Below are 15,369 nucleotides of genomic sequence, written 5' to 3'. Positions count from 1 at the left end.
AAGAAAGCAACGGAAAATAAACAAACAGATAAATAAATAAATAAATAAATAAATAAATAAATAAATAAATAAATAAATAAATAATAACTTTTTTTTTTTTTAGTAACGTATTTTTTTTTACATTTTTGTGTCGCCTCTATTCACCATCTCTTTTTTGCAACAATGACGCTCAGTGTTCAAGGAATTGTGAGGTCTGAAGCATCCGTAGTTTCTCATCAAAATGCACTGCCTCTTTCAACTCCATTCACAAGCAGGCGTTCTAGAAAACAGACCTTTCCCCAAAGTCCGAAGCGCCCGGGGCGTAAGGGATCCGAGCCTTAAAGCAAACACCGATCCACCCCTTCCAGGAATTCAGGAGGGCGGGAGCTACCCGGGCTGGGGAGAGGCGGGCTCGGAGGCGGTGGGCGGGGCCTGGATCTGGGGGCGGAGCCGGGGGCGGGGCCAGTGAGTCCCGCGGGCTCCCGCCAACCCCCGCGCAGATTTGGCGCCGAGCGCGCAGGCCCCTTCTCGCGGCGGGAACCTCCAGAATCTCGCGATCAACGCGGTTTAGCCGCCGCGTCTGGCCCCGCGCTGTGGCCGCGGCGGTGCCCCGGAGGGTGAGAGCTGGCGCGGGGGGGCGGCTGGCGGCGGCGGCGGCGGCCGAGCGAGGGGTGGGTGGAGGAGCGGAGGTGCTGGCGGGCCTCGGGGAGCGAGTGTGGAGGTTGGACGGGGATCTGGGCTGAGCGGGGCTGAGAGGCCGCGGCGGACTGGGGGGGAGGAGGGCGGCGGTTTTACCTGTCGGTTCTCTCTCGGGTCCGCCGCTAGCCGCGTGCAGCCGGGAGGCGCCGGGGGACTTGGCGGGCCGCCCGCTGTCCGGGGGCTTCGCAGGACTCCCCTTTCCACAGGCGCTACTTCTTTTGATAATTTGGATGAAGTTGGACATTGGACCCCTAACGGTCTGGAAGTGACTTGCAGTTTGGATATTAAACCTGGTGCCTTCGGGGCGCGTCTGCCTTGGGCTCAGGTCGCGACCCGCCCGGCCCCGCATCGGGATCCCCGCAGGGAGCCTGCTTCTCCCTCTGCCTGTGTCTCTGTGTCTCTCAGGAATAGATAAAATCTTAAAAAAAAAAATTAGTTACCTTCACTCCTCTGAAAGTTTGAGGACTAGAGGCGGAAGCTTAAAAGCATTTCATCGATGTCGAAAAACAGTATATGCGATCCCCGCCGAGAAGTGAAAGATAGGTACTTTATTCACTACCACTTTACTAACAAACCCCACCCCGTGCTTGGCCAGTTTTTTTTTTTTTTTTTAGATTTTATTTTTTTGAAACAGAGACACAAGCAGAGGGAAGCAGGCTCCATGCAGGGAGCCCGACGTGGGACTCGATCCCGGGTCTCGAGGATCAGGCCCTGGGCTGAAGGCGGCGCTAAACCGCTGAGCACCCCCCACCCCCCACCCCGGGCTGCCCAGGTCATCACTTTTATTTTTTTTTTTAATTTTAGTTTTTTAATTTTTATTTATTTATGATAGTCACACACACACAGAAAGAGAGGCAGAGACACAGGCAGAGGGAGAAGCAGGCTCCATGCACCAGGAGCCCGACGTGGGACTCGATCTCGGGTCTCCAGGATCGCGCCCTGGGCCAAAGGCAGGCACCAAACCGCTGCGCCACCCAGGGATCCCTACTTAATTTTTAAAAAGATTTTTATCTATTTTAGAGAGAGAGCACAAGCAGGGTGAGGGGTGGAGGGAGAGGGAGAAGCAGACTGCCCCCTGAGCAGGGAGCCCCACACAGAGCTCTAGCCCAGGACTCTGGGATCATGACCTGAGCTGAAGGCAGATGTTAAATTGACTGAGCCCAACCCAGGAAGCTACTTTAGGTTAACTGCCTTTCCAATTTTGAAAACCTGTGGTTATTGAACCTTAGCTGGAGACAGGTGCGTCATCATCAGGAGTTGTTTTGTTTTTATGTATTTGTGGTCACCAAGATTTAGAATTGGAGGGACTTTAGGTATCCTTTAGCTCTAGTAGTTTTACAGTTTGGGGGAAGCTTTGGAATCTTTATTCTTTTTTTTTTTTTTTTTTTAAAGATTTTATTTATTCTTGAGAGACACAGGCAGAGGGAGAAGCAGGCTCCATACAGGGAGCCCGTTGTGGGACTCGATCCCAGGACTCCAGGATCACACCCTGGGCTGAAGGCCGCACTGAGCCACCCGGGCTGCCTGGAGTCTTTATTCCTCATTCAACAAATATTTATGGAGCACCTGCTGTATATCAGCTTTGGAGATACGGTGGTGGAACACAAAGACTCACCTGGTCTTTGCCTTTTTAGAACTGCAGTCTAGTATGGAAGACAAACATTAGATAATGACAGAAATGGAACAATATTAAAACTGGGTAAGTGCTATGAAATTGGTACTTGACACGTTGAATGCTTATAGGATTTAATTCAGGGAAATTAGGGTAGACTTATTTGAGGAGGTGAGAATTGAGATAGATAAGGAATCAGGGAGGAGCCTTCAAGATAGGAAATAGCCTTAGCAAAGGATCCATGCCTGAGGGATTATGGCTCTCTCAAGAAACTGGAAAAAAAAAAGTATGAAGAGTTGTATGAAGTGAGCCTGGAGAAAGGAGGAAGCTGTCATATCAGGCAGGGCCTTGGAGTTTTATCAGAAGCCCAAGAGCATTAGGAAGCCATTGAAATATCTAAGCCAAGTGGTAATGTGTTTGGCTTTACATTTCCAGAGCTTCAGTCTAGCTGTACTACGGAGAATGGTTTGAAAAAGGCAAAAAAGGCAAAAGTGGCTATGAGTAATTGAGTAACCAAAACAAGAAACGTTAGGAAGTCATTGTGGAGATAGGGAAAAATGGAAAGACTTAATGGATGAATAGGAAGTAAAATGGACAGGATATGTAGGATGGGGGAAGGAAATATTGAAGTTTGCATGGCTGGATAGATGTCGCTCATTGAATTGGGAAAATTAATTAATAGATTGATTTATTTATGATTTTATTTATTCATGAGAGAGGCAGAGAGAGAAGCAGGCTTTCTGTGGGAAGTCTGATGCGGGACTCAATCCCAGCACCCCAGGATCACGCCCTGAGCTGGAGGCAGACACTTAACCACTAAGCCACCCAGCCATCCCTGAATTGGGAAAATTTAGAAATTTGGTTTTGGACATGAGAAGTTATAGATGCCTCTGCGAAATTTAAGAGCTATAAAATGAGAACTAGGGATTGGGAGCTCAGATTTGATGGCTCAGGTAGAGGTAAAAAATGGGAGATATATATTCATCTATAACTCTTAAAGCCATGTACATAAGTAAATGAAGAGGGCCTGGGATGGAGTCTTGAATACTTACTGCCAAGGTTAGGGGAAGATCAATCTGCACAGGAGATCCAGGAGTGTCTGGAAAGGGAGGAAAACCATGTGAGTACAGTGTTCCATCCAGAAGCCAAGGAAAATAGTTTTTCAGAAAAAGGAACCAATCAGAAGTGTCAGATGTTGCTCAGAGGTCAAGTTTGAAGGTACTGAATAGTGTTCTTTCCAGTTTTCAACCTGAGGATTATTTCCTTTTCTTCAGAGGAAACCTTAGAAGACGAATATGTTAACAGATTTTTTAAAAAGCTGCTTTGGTTAAAGTGGGGATGAGGTACCTGAACCCTGCCTGTTTTAGAGGAGATAGAGGAGACCCAACAGTTGAGGATTTGCTGAAAAATCATGTAGTTATTGATTGGCAGGGTCTACATTAGACCACACTTCTGATTTCTAATCCAGTTGTTTTTTCCCATAATCACTTTCTGCTTCTTTTCATGATATGCATTTGAAATATGGTTTAACTGACTGAAACACATGCATTTTGCTGCAGGTGGAACTTAACTGTAGAGAGACTACTTGCATAAATAAACTTCCTTTTTTTTTCTTTTTCTTTTCTGTAGAGGAGAAGATGCTAGAGCCAGAGGAGAATGGCTTGATTGACTTACCAGATTATGAGCATATAGAAGATGAAACTTTTCCTCCTTTTCCACCTCCAGCCTCTCCACAGAGAGGAGATGGAGAAGGAGCTGAACCTGATGAAGGTCTGTAGAGAGTTCCAAAAAAGTGCCTGTGTTCAGTTATCCACTTGTCAGCATAGAAATGATACATTTTACAAATGAGGCTTAAATTATTCAAGCAATATTAAATATTGGTATATTTCTCTAGAGTCAGGGAGAGGAGCGCCTGTTCCTGTACCTCCAAAGAGAACAGTTAAACGGAACATACCTAAGCTGGATGCTCAGAGGTACACTTACTACTATTTCCTTAAATGTTCATAGTTGTTTTTTTTTTGTTTTTGTTTTTGTTTTTACATTTTTTTCCCCCTTATATTAAAAACTTTTAGTCGGGAATCATCTGGAGATCAGATATCTCTTTCTGGGAGAGGGGGAGAGAGAAAATCTTGCAGACTCCCCACTGAGTGTGCCCCCTGCCCCCATGGGGCTTGATTTGAGGACCCTGAGATCATGACCTGAGCTGAAATCAAGAATTGGATACTTAACTGAGTCACTCAGGTGCTTTTCTTTTTCTTTCTTTCTTTTTTTTTTTTTTTTTCTTTCAGTTCAGCAGATATTTTTCTTATGATCTTGCTTTGGCCTTGATGGCTCTAGAAAACTTGAAATTCAAAACATGTTTCTCTTCACAGATTAATTTCAGAGAGAGGGCTTCCAGCATTAAGGCATGTGTTTGATAATGCAAAATTCAAAGGTAAAGGTCATGAGGTAAGAAATGTCTGATTTTTATTCTTTGTTCTTTCAAGTATCAGTAGAGCTATGGGCCCATTATCATATTCTGAAGAATATTAGAATGTTTCACAGATACTATGATTCATCATCATATCTCTTGAGAAACTAAGATGTAGTGGAAAGGGCACTGCTTAAACAATCAGAAAAAATGTCTTATAGTCTTCTTTCCTAAAGCCACCATAAGTCTTTAGGAAAATCACATCTAAGTCTAAGCTCTGAGTTTGTACTTTATAATTTCTAGGAATAAAATTGAGTTAGTCTACCTTAAAGGTGATTTTAGGCTTCAGGAGAGCAAGGACTTTACCTGTATCAATCACTTACATGTCCCCAAGATATGGCACATATCTTGTTATATGTGTCTGATTCATAATAGGCATCATTTACGGTGAAAAATGAAGACATTTAAGAACTGTTGATGACTGTCCAAATGTATATTTTAAAAGTCTCTTACCTTTTTTTTTTAAAGTAGGCTCCACACGCAGCATGGAGCCCAGTGTGGGGCTTGAACTCAGGATTCTGAGATCAAGACCTGGGCTGAGATTAAGAGTCAGGTGCTTAACTGATTGAGCCACCCACGCAGCCCTAAAAGTCTCTTTGACTAATGTAGAGTGTAGATAAACTTTTTTGCGGATATCTTTGTAGAGCTTTGCAGTTGAAGTATTTTCAAATATATGCTTAATTTTTTTAAAAGATTTTATTTATTCATGAGAGACACAGAGAGGGGGAGAGAGAGGCAGAGACAGGCAGAGGGAGAAGCAGGCTCCATGCAGGGAGCCTGATGTGGGACTGGATCACGGGTCTCCAGGATCACACCCTGGGCTGAAGGTGGCGCTAAACCGCTGAGCCACCCAGGCTGCCCTCAAATATATTCTTTAATTCTCAAACCTGTGGGGTAGCTTTTGGTCCCATTATCTAGTTAAGGAAAGGATATTTTAGAGTTTTAAGAATGCCTCTTTCATAGCCCAGCTAGAGTAATATTAATGCAGCTGAGCACCATCTTGGTGTGCTATGCAGGATAATGGGAAAGACGGAAGAGGCTGGAAGCAGATGGCAATTCAGATACTGTCACACTACCAAGGTGAAGGTGAACAGATCAAGATAGCCTGATATGGTAGTAGATAAACAACCTACACTACTTGTAGGCAGCTGGATATAAGGAGGTAAAAAAGGAGTAAAAAATAATCCCAAGAGAGGTGCCTAGTTGGCTCAGTAGAGCATGTGACTCCTGATCTCAGGGTTGTGAATCAAAGCCCATGTTGGGTATAGAGTTTACTTAAAAAAAAACAAAACAAAAACCCCAAACCATACCCATCTCAGTTAATTTATTGCCCTTGTTGAAATTTTCAGGTTGTAATGATGAATTGGTTCTTTGAATTTAATGAAGTCTTTATCATTTTCATAATAAGTACTTTATTAAAATAAATGAGTTTATATGACAGATAAAAATTTTGTGTTTCATCACTGGGTTTATGCTATTTAGTCTTCTGTACTTTGCCTTTGAAAATTTGTACTGTTTTCTCACAAAGTTGAATCCTCACTGCTTTTTTCTCCACGTATGACTTGGAACGTCCCATTGTATTGAAGTGTTTCTTTTATGACTCTTTGTTCTAACGTGACATTGTAAGGTGACTGACCAGCTACCCCCAACAATTGGAAAATAGTCTTAGGTGATTGCATTAAAAACAAACAAATTTGTCTTTATTATCAGAAGGAGAATGATAACACATGCTCTCAGTATTACTTTAACATATGTGCTGCCTCAGCAAGCACAGTGCTCTCAGTATTACATGTTTAGTTACTGGTAGAGTTGACCTTTGACTTCTTAGACAAGATCAGTTTACAACAACAATAGCCAGTATTTGAGTGTATACTTTGTGTCAGGCACTTGTATTACTTATTTCTAATACCTTATAAAGTGTATATAATAATACTCTCACTTTATACATGAAAAAGAATGCACAGAGGTAGTGATTTGCATAAAGTCACACAGCTGCTAAGTAGCAGGATTCAGATTTGATCTATGCAGTGTGATCTATAGCCTGTGCTTTTGACTATTCTATTTTAAAATACTGTTGTGGGGTGTCTGAAGTAGTTCAGTCGGTTAAGTGTCTGACTCTTGGTTTTGGCTTGGGTCGTGGTCTCAGGGTCCTGGGATAGAGCCCCGTGTGGGGCTCCATGTTCAGTGGGGAGTCTGCTTGTGGATTTCTCCCTCTACCTCTGCCCTTCTCCACTCACGTGTGTGCATGCTCTCTCTTACACACTCTCAAAAATCAGTAAATCTTTAAAATACTGTTAAGAATAAAATATTTTACATTAAAACCAGGAATTTGGAATTTTGTTATTCATTAGTCCAGTGTCTTAAAACTTTTTCATTTTAATTTTTAAAAATTTTATTGTGATGTTGGGACGCCTGGGTGGCTCAGCTGTTGAGCGTCTGCCTTTGGTTCAGGACGTGATCCTGGTCCCAGGGTCAAGTTCCACATTGGGCTCCCTGCTAGGAGCATGCTTCTCCTTGTCTGTGTCTCTGCCTCTCTCTCTGTGTGTCCCTCATGAATAAATAAATAAATCTTTAAAAAAATTTTTTTATTGTGACATTGAAATTTCCTATATAGAGAGGTATTGTGCCCTGAGAACGTTTTTTCTTTGTTTGTTTTTCCCAGAGAACGTTTAAACAGTTGTTGCTAGTCTTTGTACTTTGCCCTTGGGATTTCTGACTGTATTTTCAGTGTTGAATTCTCAATGCTTTATTCTTTATATATGATTAGGGACCTGTCATTTTGTTTCGTTATTCCTAAAAGATATCTTGACATATTTTATTAAAGCTTATTTTCCCATATTACTTTACAGTTCTGAAAAGATACATGATTATCTTTTAACTTTTATTAAGTTTTCATAGTGGGCTTTTTAAAATCTATATCCAGTGGTCTTTTAGACTGCAATCCTCTAAGCTCAATATTTCTCTCCTTAAAGTTTCTTCAGAAGTTTCTTAACCTTATAAATATAAAATGACACCAGTGACTTTGGCATTACTATTCAATTCTAAAATCTGCTGACAAGGTCAGTTGTGAGAATGAGTCTTCTATTTAGCATTTTTATTTTTATGTGCCAGGCTGAAGACTTGAAAACGCTAATCAGACACATGGAGCATTGGGCACATAGGCTATTCCCTAAACTGCAATTCGAGGATTTTATTGACAGAGTTGAATACCTGGGAAGTAAAAAGGAAGTTCAGGTAGGTGTTGAGATTATTATGAATATCATTCATAATGCTAAATAGTGCCAAGGATAGATTTTAGTTGAGGCTAAGTCACTGTTTGGCGTTTTCATTTTGAAGTCTGTCATGGTAGAGAGAAGGAAAACTAAGAGTAGTTATTAACTTTTTTGAAACTAAGAATTGAATGAATTCTCATTTTCCCCCAAATGTTACTTACGAAAATGTAAAAATACCTCTTTATTTTCAGACCTGTTTAAAACGAATTCGACTTGACCTACCTATTATACATGAAGATTTTATTAGCAATGATGGTAAGAATATAAGTTTATTTCTAATAATTTTGCTTTTAGAAATAGATCTAGTTGGGGCAAGGGTAGATTAAGCACTGGGTTCTTCATCTATATTGAGTAGTTGAGTAAACATAATTATAGTAACTAGGAATGAGTTGAAATGCTTTGGTACATCCAGAATGTTGTTTGGTACTTGTTTCTTAAAGACATGACTGCAGTGCCGTTAAGAGATGTAAAAATACAGTCACAGAACTTGAGCCTTTGAGAACTCTGATACCCATTATCCTTTGTAGTGGTTGGTTAATGAAACTAAATGACAAGATGTAGTGTAGTGTTCATACACATATACACCATTAAAAGTGTGTATTAGAATCTAGGGAATTGGAATAATTTGATGATGAAATAGTTTACACTTAAGAGTACAGATCCTGTATATAGATGGTCCTCAGGTTAACAGTGGCTTGACTTATGATTGTTTGACTTAATGATGGTGCAGAAGTGATATGCATTCAGTAGAAACCATACTTAGAATTTCAAATGTTGGGTCTCTTGTGACGCTGGGCAGGAACAGCCACACTGAGGGTAAACAACCGATAGATTGATAACCATTCTGTTTTCCACTTTCAGTACAGTATTCCATAAATTACATGACATATTCAACATTATATTATAAAATAGGTTTTGTGTTACATGATTTCGCGTTAACTGTAGGCTATGTAAGTGTTTAGAGCATGTTTAAGGTAGGCTAGGTAGATTAAACCCATTTTTTTTTAAACCCATTTTTGATTTAAGATACTGTCAACTAAAAAAAAAAATAAGATACTGTCAACTGATGGGCTTATCAGGATGTAACTCCATTTTTAGGTGAGGAAGGTCTCTTTTGTGACTGTTCCTGGTATTGATTGCATTTGTTAGTTGTACAGTGCAACCATAGACGGTCACACACATCAAAACATATGGTTCCTGCCGACAGGGTCTGTATAGTTATCAGATTCTCTGTGCGATGGCTCCATACATGTTTGTTTATTTGTGTTTTTTAAACTTTTAATAGATGTGATAGAAAATGCAGACCACCCCCCCAAGTTTTTATAAGTTGTTTTTAAAAATGTGAAGAATTATGACTTAAATAATCAATATCTAATATTTTGGTAAAAATGTGGTATGTATCAATGGCGTGGGATTTGGTATATTGAAAGGAATTAATGACTACAGTAAATTACACAGCACATACCACTGGGTTAGTTTACTTGGCAGCAGTTTTTGAGCTGCATAGTGTGTGCTAGAATTTCAGGGATAAAGATGAGTAAGGTCAGACCCCTTGGTTCATGGGCTAACAGACTAGTGAATGAGTGAGACATCTATTCTGATTGGTGCTGAAATTAGAGATAAGAATAAGGCACTGGGTAGGATGCAAAGGAGAGCGTAGTTGCTTTTACCTAGGAGAGGGGAAAGCCTCACAGAGGACAAATCATGAGTACTTTGAGTGATAAGCAGTAGAGTTCAAGCAAAGGTGATTTTGGAGAGAGGGACTGACTCATTTGTGCAGAGGCATAAATTAACAGAGGACTATTGATGGAATTACAGGCCTGCTGATATACTGGGTACATAGCAGAGGCCTCTATCTCGGCCCTGTTACTGAATCTGTCCTCTCTGTATCCTAAGAGAAGAGTCTAGATTTTTTTGGATAAGGCACTACAATAGTAAAAAGGTTTTGAGCATTTTATTTATTTACTTTTATTTTTTAAAAAGATTTTATTTATTTATTCATGACAGACAGAGAGAGAGAGGCAGAGACACAGGCAGAGGGAGAAGCAGGCTCCATGCAGGGAGCTTGACATGGGACTCCATCCCAGGTCTCCAGGATCACACCCCTGGGCTGAAGGCGGCGCTAAACCGCTGGGCCACTGGGGCTGCCCTATTTACTTTTATAATACATGTATTACTTATATGATAAATAACACATTTAAAATATATATATTGAGAGAGAGAATGAGCACACACATAAGACCAGATAGGGGCAGAAGGAGAGGGAGAAGCAGATTCCCCACTGAGCACGGAGCTGGATGTGGGACTCCATCCCAGTACCTTCACATTATGATCTGAGCTGAAGTCAGACACTTAATGAACTGAACCACCCAGGTGCCCAATACACATTTTTATTCTCACTAGAACATTACATGAGGTTTTAGAGTAAGAACAATGTAACTAAATATTCTACTGAATTTTTTTTTCCTCCAAAATTTTGGACTGCTACCTGATTGATGATTTGAAGATGTGATTGTAGTCATCCCTGCAGCCCTCCTCTTGATTTTACCTTATAAGATTCACCCAAATGGAAGAATAACATTAACTACACTTAACTTTTGATATATTCATTTTCTCATCCCATTCATAATAAATGAAGGATTTTTGCTGAACTTCATAAGCAAATTACCTTTTTTCAATCGTTTTTCTTAAAAGCCAGGGATTACATTAAAATTTAATATAACTCCTCTGTTCAGAGCTTTGTAGTGGCTCTTTATTTTGCCCAAAGCAAAAGCCAAAATCTTTATAATGTCCTCCTTGGCCTTAGAGTATCTATTCCTTACCCCACCTCCCTTCCTCTCTGACTGTATCTTTTACATTTCTCCACTCAACTGCCGGAGTGACACTTGGCTCCTAGCTGTTCCTTGAACCTCCCAGGCACAATTTTGTCTTAAGGCTTTTGCACTCTTACACTCTGCCGTGAACACATCTTTTGTCCTCCTTCCTGCCCCTAAGTCTGCAGGGCTCTCTACCTTTCAAACTGTGCTCAAATATCAACTCAGTAAAGTCTCCCTGACCACACTATTTTTTTTTTTTTAATTTTATCTATTTATTCATGAGAGACACAGAGAGAGGCAGAGACATAGTCAGAGGGAGAAGCAGGCTCCCTGCGGGGAACCCAACACAGGACTTGATCCCAGGACCCCGGGATCACGACCCGAGCCAAAGGCAGGCACCCAACCCCTGAGCCACCCAGGCGCCCTTGACTACTCTATTAAAATCATACTCCCACCCCCAATCCTGATTCTCTGATGCTTTTTTCCCCCCACAGTACTTATTTCCCTTTAATTAGTGTATATTTGCTTATCTGTTGATGTGTGCCAGAATGATGGCATCCTGTAACACATTGAATTAATTAAGCTTCTTTGCCAGTCACATGCCTGTGAATGTTGCAGTGAATGAATTTCACTTGTGGTTCTAATTTTTGTAATCCCATTTTTATCAGTCAAAGCTCCATCAGTGGTTATGTTCACATTGGTTTTCCATAAAACATTGTATTAAAGAGTCCATTTACTATTGAAGAGATCTTTTCCTTTCATGGCTCACAAAACAGAAGTTCTTTATGTCATCATTAGGTCAGAATCCTGAACGCCCTGTAAGGTGAAGCATATTAGAAACCCCAAAATTGTATTATCGGTTCTAATATTTGTTTCTGAACTTCTGTAGCAATGTTTTCTACCTGTATTCCATCTATGTTTCCTGATAAAATAATGCATTTTAGTTTCTTGCTAAATTTTTTTTTCCATGTCAGGAAAAAAAAAACATTTTTTTCCCCATGTCTTGCTTTTTGTTTTTCACCGTTAAGGAAGAAACCTTGAAAGGGATTTGTTTGTAAAATTAAATATCATAGGATTTTTAAACCTTACCAGAATGATTATAAAGGTTTGTCTTCTGTTTTAAATGTTTTGCTAGTCGTGTAGGACAAGGTTAGTGTGTGTAAATTCATATTTCCAGTGGTGGTCTTGGTAATACGAAATCTTGGGGTTTATTTTTGCCTACTTGTCTGATCATATGATGTTATTTATAATTTTTTTCTTAGCTGTGTAATGTGAATGATACAGGGGGAAGGTGAAGTGTCAGCTTTGCTGTTTTCTTAGTTCTTGCTTGTGTCTATTATCTTGTCTACCTTCTCTTCTATATATGGTTATTTCACAAAAATTTTTTTAAGCTACCCCTTGTGTATTTTGTTGGGGTTGTTTTGGTGTTGAAACTAGACAGTCTGCTTAATTGGGTGATCAGAATCAGCTGTATGTCATGGTATGCTGAAATTTAAAAAATGACTGGGGCACAGCTTTCCCATCTTCTGCAAGGTGGAGCTGTCTGCCTTTAAGGCCACATACAGGCCACATAGTAACTGTCCTATGGATAAATGATAGTTTGTCACTGCCTGTCTTTAAGTTCAACAATTTCTCTCAATTCTTAAATATAAATAGAAGATACAATATGTACTTCCTGTACCACTGTGGATCATTTTAGGGGGCATCCTACTTTGAGATAACTGGTGTACAGGACTCTAAGAATTTAGTAGGACTAATGTAGAGAGCAGTTTTTAAAATTAATGTGGAAATATGTCCATAGATCTCTGAATTTCTTTTCCTTTTTTTTTTTTTTTTTTTTTTTTAAGATTTTTAAGTAATCTGCACACAATGTGGGTCTTGAACTCACATCCCCAAGATCAAGAGTTGCATGCTCTACTGACTGAGCCAGTCAGGGACCCCTCCTTTTTCATTTTGTGTCTGAGTTTTACCCCATTAAAAAATAGCTTATATAAAATTATTACTGTGTCATATAGACTCTATAGCAAGCCACTAATATGTTGTTGTTTAATGTAAAGCAAGAATATGGTTTGGATTCTTTTAAGTTCCTTAGCCCAAACAAAATATTTTTTAACCATAACTATGAACTTTTGCTTTCTGTTCATGCATATCATTGGTATTTGGAACATTCTCACACCTCAGAGCAATTTGAATAAACAAATAGTTTCTTCAGGTCTGGCACCTTGTTACTTTAGGCTGGTTTTTAAAGCTGCATTACGCCCTTTTTCTAACTACGGATGTACTAATTTTCATTTCTACTGCAGGTGAAGCAGGAGAAAATCATGGCTATGATAAAACTGCTACCGAATTAGATCCCTTTTTGACAAACTTAGTGGAAAGTGAGAACTTTGTTTCTGAGCCAAATAGAAGCCTAACAGAAGAACAACAACAGAGAATAGAGAGAAATAAACAACTGGCCTTGGAAAGAAGGCAGGCAAAACTACTAAGTAATAGTCAGTCCCTTGGAAATGGTAAATATTATGCTGGTTTTATGTGCTACTATTAATATTATCAGGGACATGTTAGAAATTTAACTTCTCTACTACCTACAAAATAAAAATGCCTCTATGTATAGAAAAAATCTGATGTATTTAGTTTATATCTGAGAGAGAGTGCACACATGTGTATTTGTGGGAGCTATTTGGAATCCTCAAAGAATAAATGAATCCAAGATGGTTTTCTGGATAGCTGAGTACCTTTTAAAAAATTAATCACTTCACCTTGATTCTGAATCTGTCAAAAATTCATTCTTTCCTGACTCCTTAATATGTGACACATGTTTTATCTTTAGGATCATAATTTTGAAATTAATTATTATAGTACTTTCCTAAACATACAAAATGCCTTCTGTACCCTTTGAGGATTTTAGAGCTATTTGCAATGACTTAAATGGGTGTTTAATTGCTTTTTATTGCTTCGTGTCACTTAGCCATCAGTTTATCTGATGCATTCTTTTAAAACTCTTGAAATTTACTGTTTTTAAAATAGACTGCGGGTTTGGAAACTACACAACCAAGTTTATTAAAACTGTATTTAAAAATAATGCAAATTGGTTTTAAATGAAGCAGATTGCATGTCTTTTTCAATATCCAATATAGTTTTCCTTTTGAAATGGGAAAATAAGAATTAAGGTTAAGTAGTCAAGACACCATGTTATAAGACAAGTTTCACCCAAGATAGTAAAATTCTCAAGTGAAAATTAGTGTGACTACATTGTCATTCTTTCTGATTAAAATGAACTTAATCTTCAACTTTACAAATGGATGTTTTATTACTACCGGGTGAAAAATTACATGAGAGTCCAACTATCATTGATAGCAGTTCCTTTGCTGTCATTATCAAAGTATACTTGGCAATAAGCATTTTAAGGATCATTTTCTATTTATAATATATTACTTTAAGATTTGCCTACATAGAAATAAGGATCCTAAATTTTCTTTGCTAGAGGTCACTTTGATGTGTAGCTACTGAGCATTTGATTTTTAAAAACTTCATCTAATAACTGTGATTTTTGAATGAGAACAATTGCATTTGGCTATGATTCAAGAGTTTGAATTTACTACCTTTCAAGACTTGAATTTTTGAGTGGACTTTATAGGTATATAAAAATGACTATTTGGAAGAAAGTGATCATAGGTTTCATTTCTACTGATAGAAGCTTGTGAAGAGTTGTATTTATCAGGTAAGATTGGCCCAGGTGCTTATAATGAGTAATGATGATGATTTTTCTTTCAGACTTATTAATAAACACACCCAGGGCACCAACCATCGAAGAGGATGAGGATCAAGAAGAGTCATCAGACAGATTTCACAAAGACATTCTAGACAATCCACATAATGCTGCTGATGTTAATACTGTAAATGAAGAGGAGGAATTAAAAATAGAGCACACACCACTGGACCAATCCTTTTAAAATGTACAATAGTAACTTTATGGTTTATCCAGAAATGTTACTAAGATTGGATAGGGTTCAACTAAGAGAAAATCTATTAGCTTGCTGTCCTCTAAGTTTTAGATTAGTATATATTTTGTTTACTTGGAGTGAAAACACAGATTCCTTTTTAAAATCTGGTATTATTTATATTTATACTTGTTTCTTACTATAGTTGAGCCTATTTATTCTCTTTAGTGTTTTTATATAGATTTAACTTTGTGAAAATAAGTAGTTAAGCACCTTCTGCTAGTGTGCCATTGAATGTTTTGTTTTCAGTAAATTGGGGATTTTAAGATATAAATATATATTGAATATTAATGTCCATTTTTAAGAAATAAAAATCTTATAAACTATCTCTAGAGGCTTTATGAAAGTTTCTTACTGCTATTTAGTTCTGCAATTCACACTTCTGGTAAAATGTTGAAGGTTTCTCTATGTGTTTACATGTATTTTGAGGAGTCACTTTATTTTTTTTGAGGAGTCACTTTAATACTTAAAGGGTCACAAGAAAGGCTGCTATATTGCCTGGCCTGTGTTGGTGCTAGGG

The 15,369-nt window shown here is 38.9% G+C and overlaps 1 protein-coding gene and 1 non-coding gene across 5 annotated transcripts; both read left to right on the top strand.

Moving 5' to 3' along the window:
- The first annotated feature begins 448 nt into the window (after nucleotides 1-448).
- Nucleotides 449-15,177, top strand: TIPIN (TIMELESS interacting protein). 4 transcript variants are annotated; one of them, XM_038580768.1, is made up of 9 exons: nucleotides 525-596; nucleotides 2,313-2,377; nucleotides 3,920-4,060; nucleotides 4,185-4,263; nucleotides 4,663-4,738; nucleotides 7,872-7,994; nucleotides 8,224-8,287; nucleotides 13,152-13,358; nucleotides 14,623-15,177. In XM_038580768.1, the coding sequence occupies exons 3-9, from the start codon at nucleotides 3,928-3,930 to the stop codon at nucleotides 14,799-14,801; spliced, it is 861 nt and encodes a 286-aa protein (XP_038436696.1). In that variant the 5' UTR covers nucleotides 525-596; nucleotides 2,313-2,377; nucleotides 3,920-3,927; the 3' UTR covers nucleotides 14,802-15,177. The 4 variants fall into 4 exon arrangements, with proteins under 4 accessions (XP_038436695.1, XP_038436696.1, XP_038436698.1 ...); XM_038580769.1 differs by having other exon boundaries at nucleotides 585-650; XM_038580767.1 differs by lacking the exon at nucleotides 2,313-2,377 and having other exon boundaries at nucleotides 449-596.
- LOC119866996 lies at nucleotides 9,149-9,284 on the top strand. Its single transcript, XR_005381940.1, has one exon.
- Nucleotides 15,178-15,369: the final 192 nt, after the last annotated feature.

This window comes from Canis lupus, chromosome 30, assembly GCF_011100685.1.
Source record: "Canis lupus familiaris isolate Mischka breed German Shepherd chromosome 30, alternate assembly UU_Cfam_GSD_1.0, whole genome shotgun sequence".
NCBI lineage: Eukaryota > Metazoa > Chordata > Mammalia > Carnivora > Canidae > Canis > Canis lupus.
The sequence above is the reverse complement of the archived record's forward strand: the minus strand, read 5'-3'. Positions and strand labels throughout refer to the sequence as shown.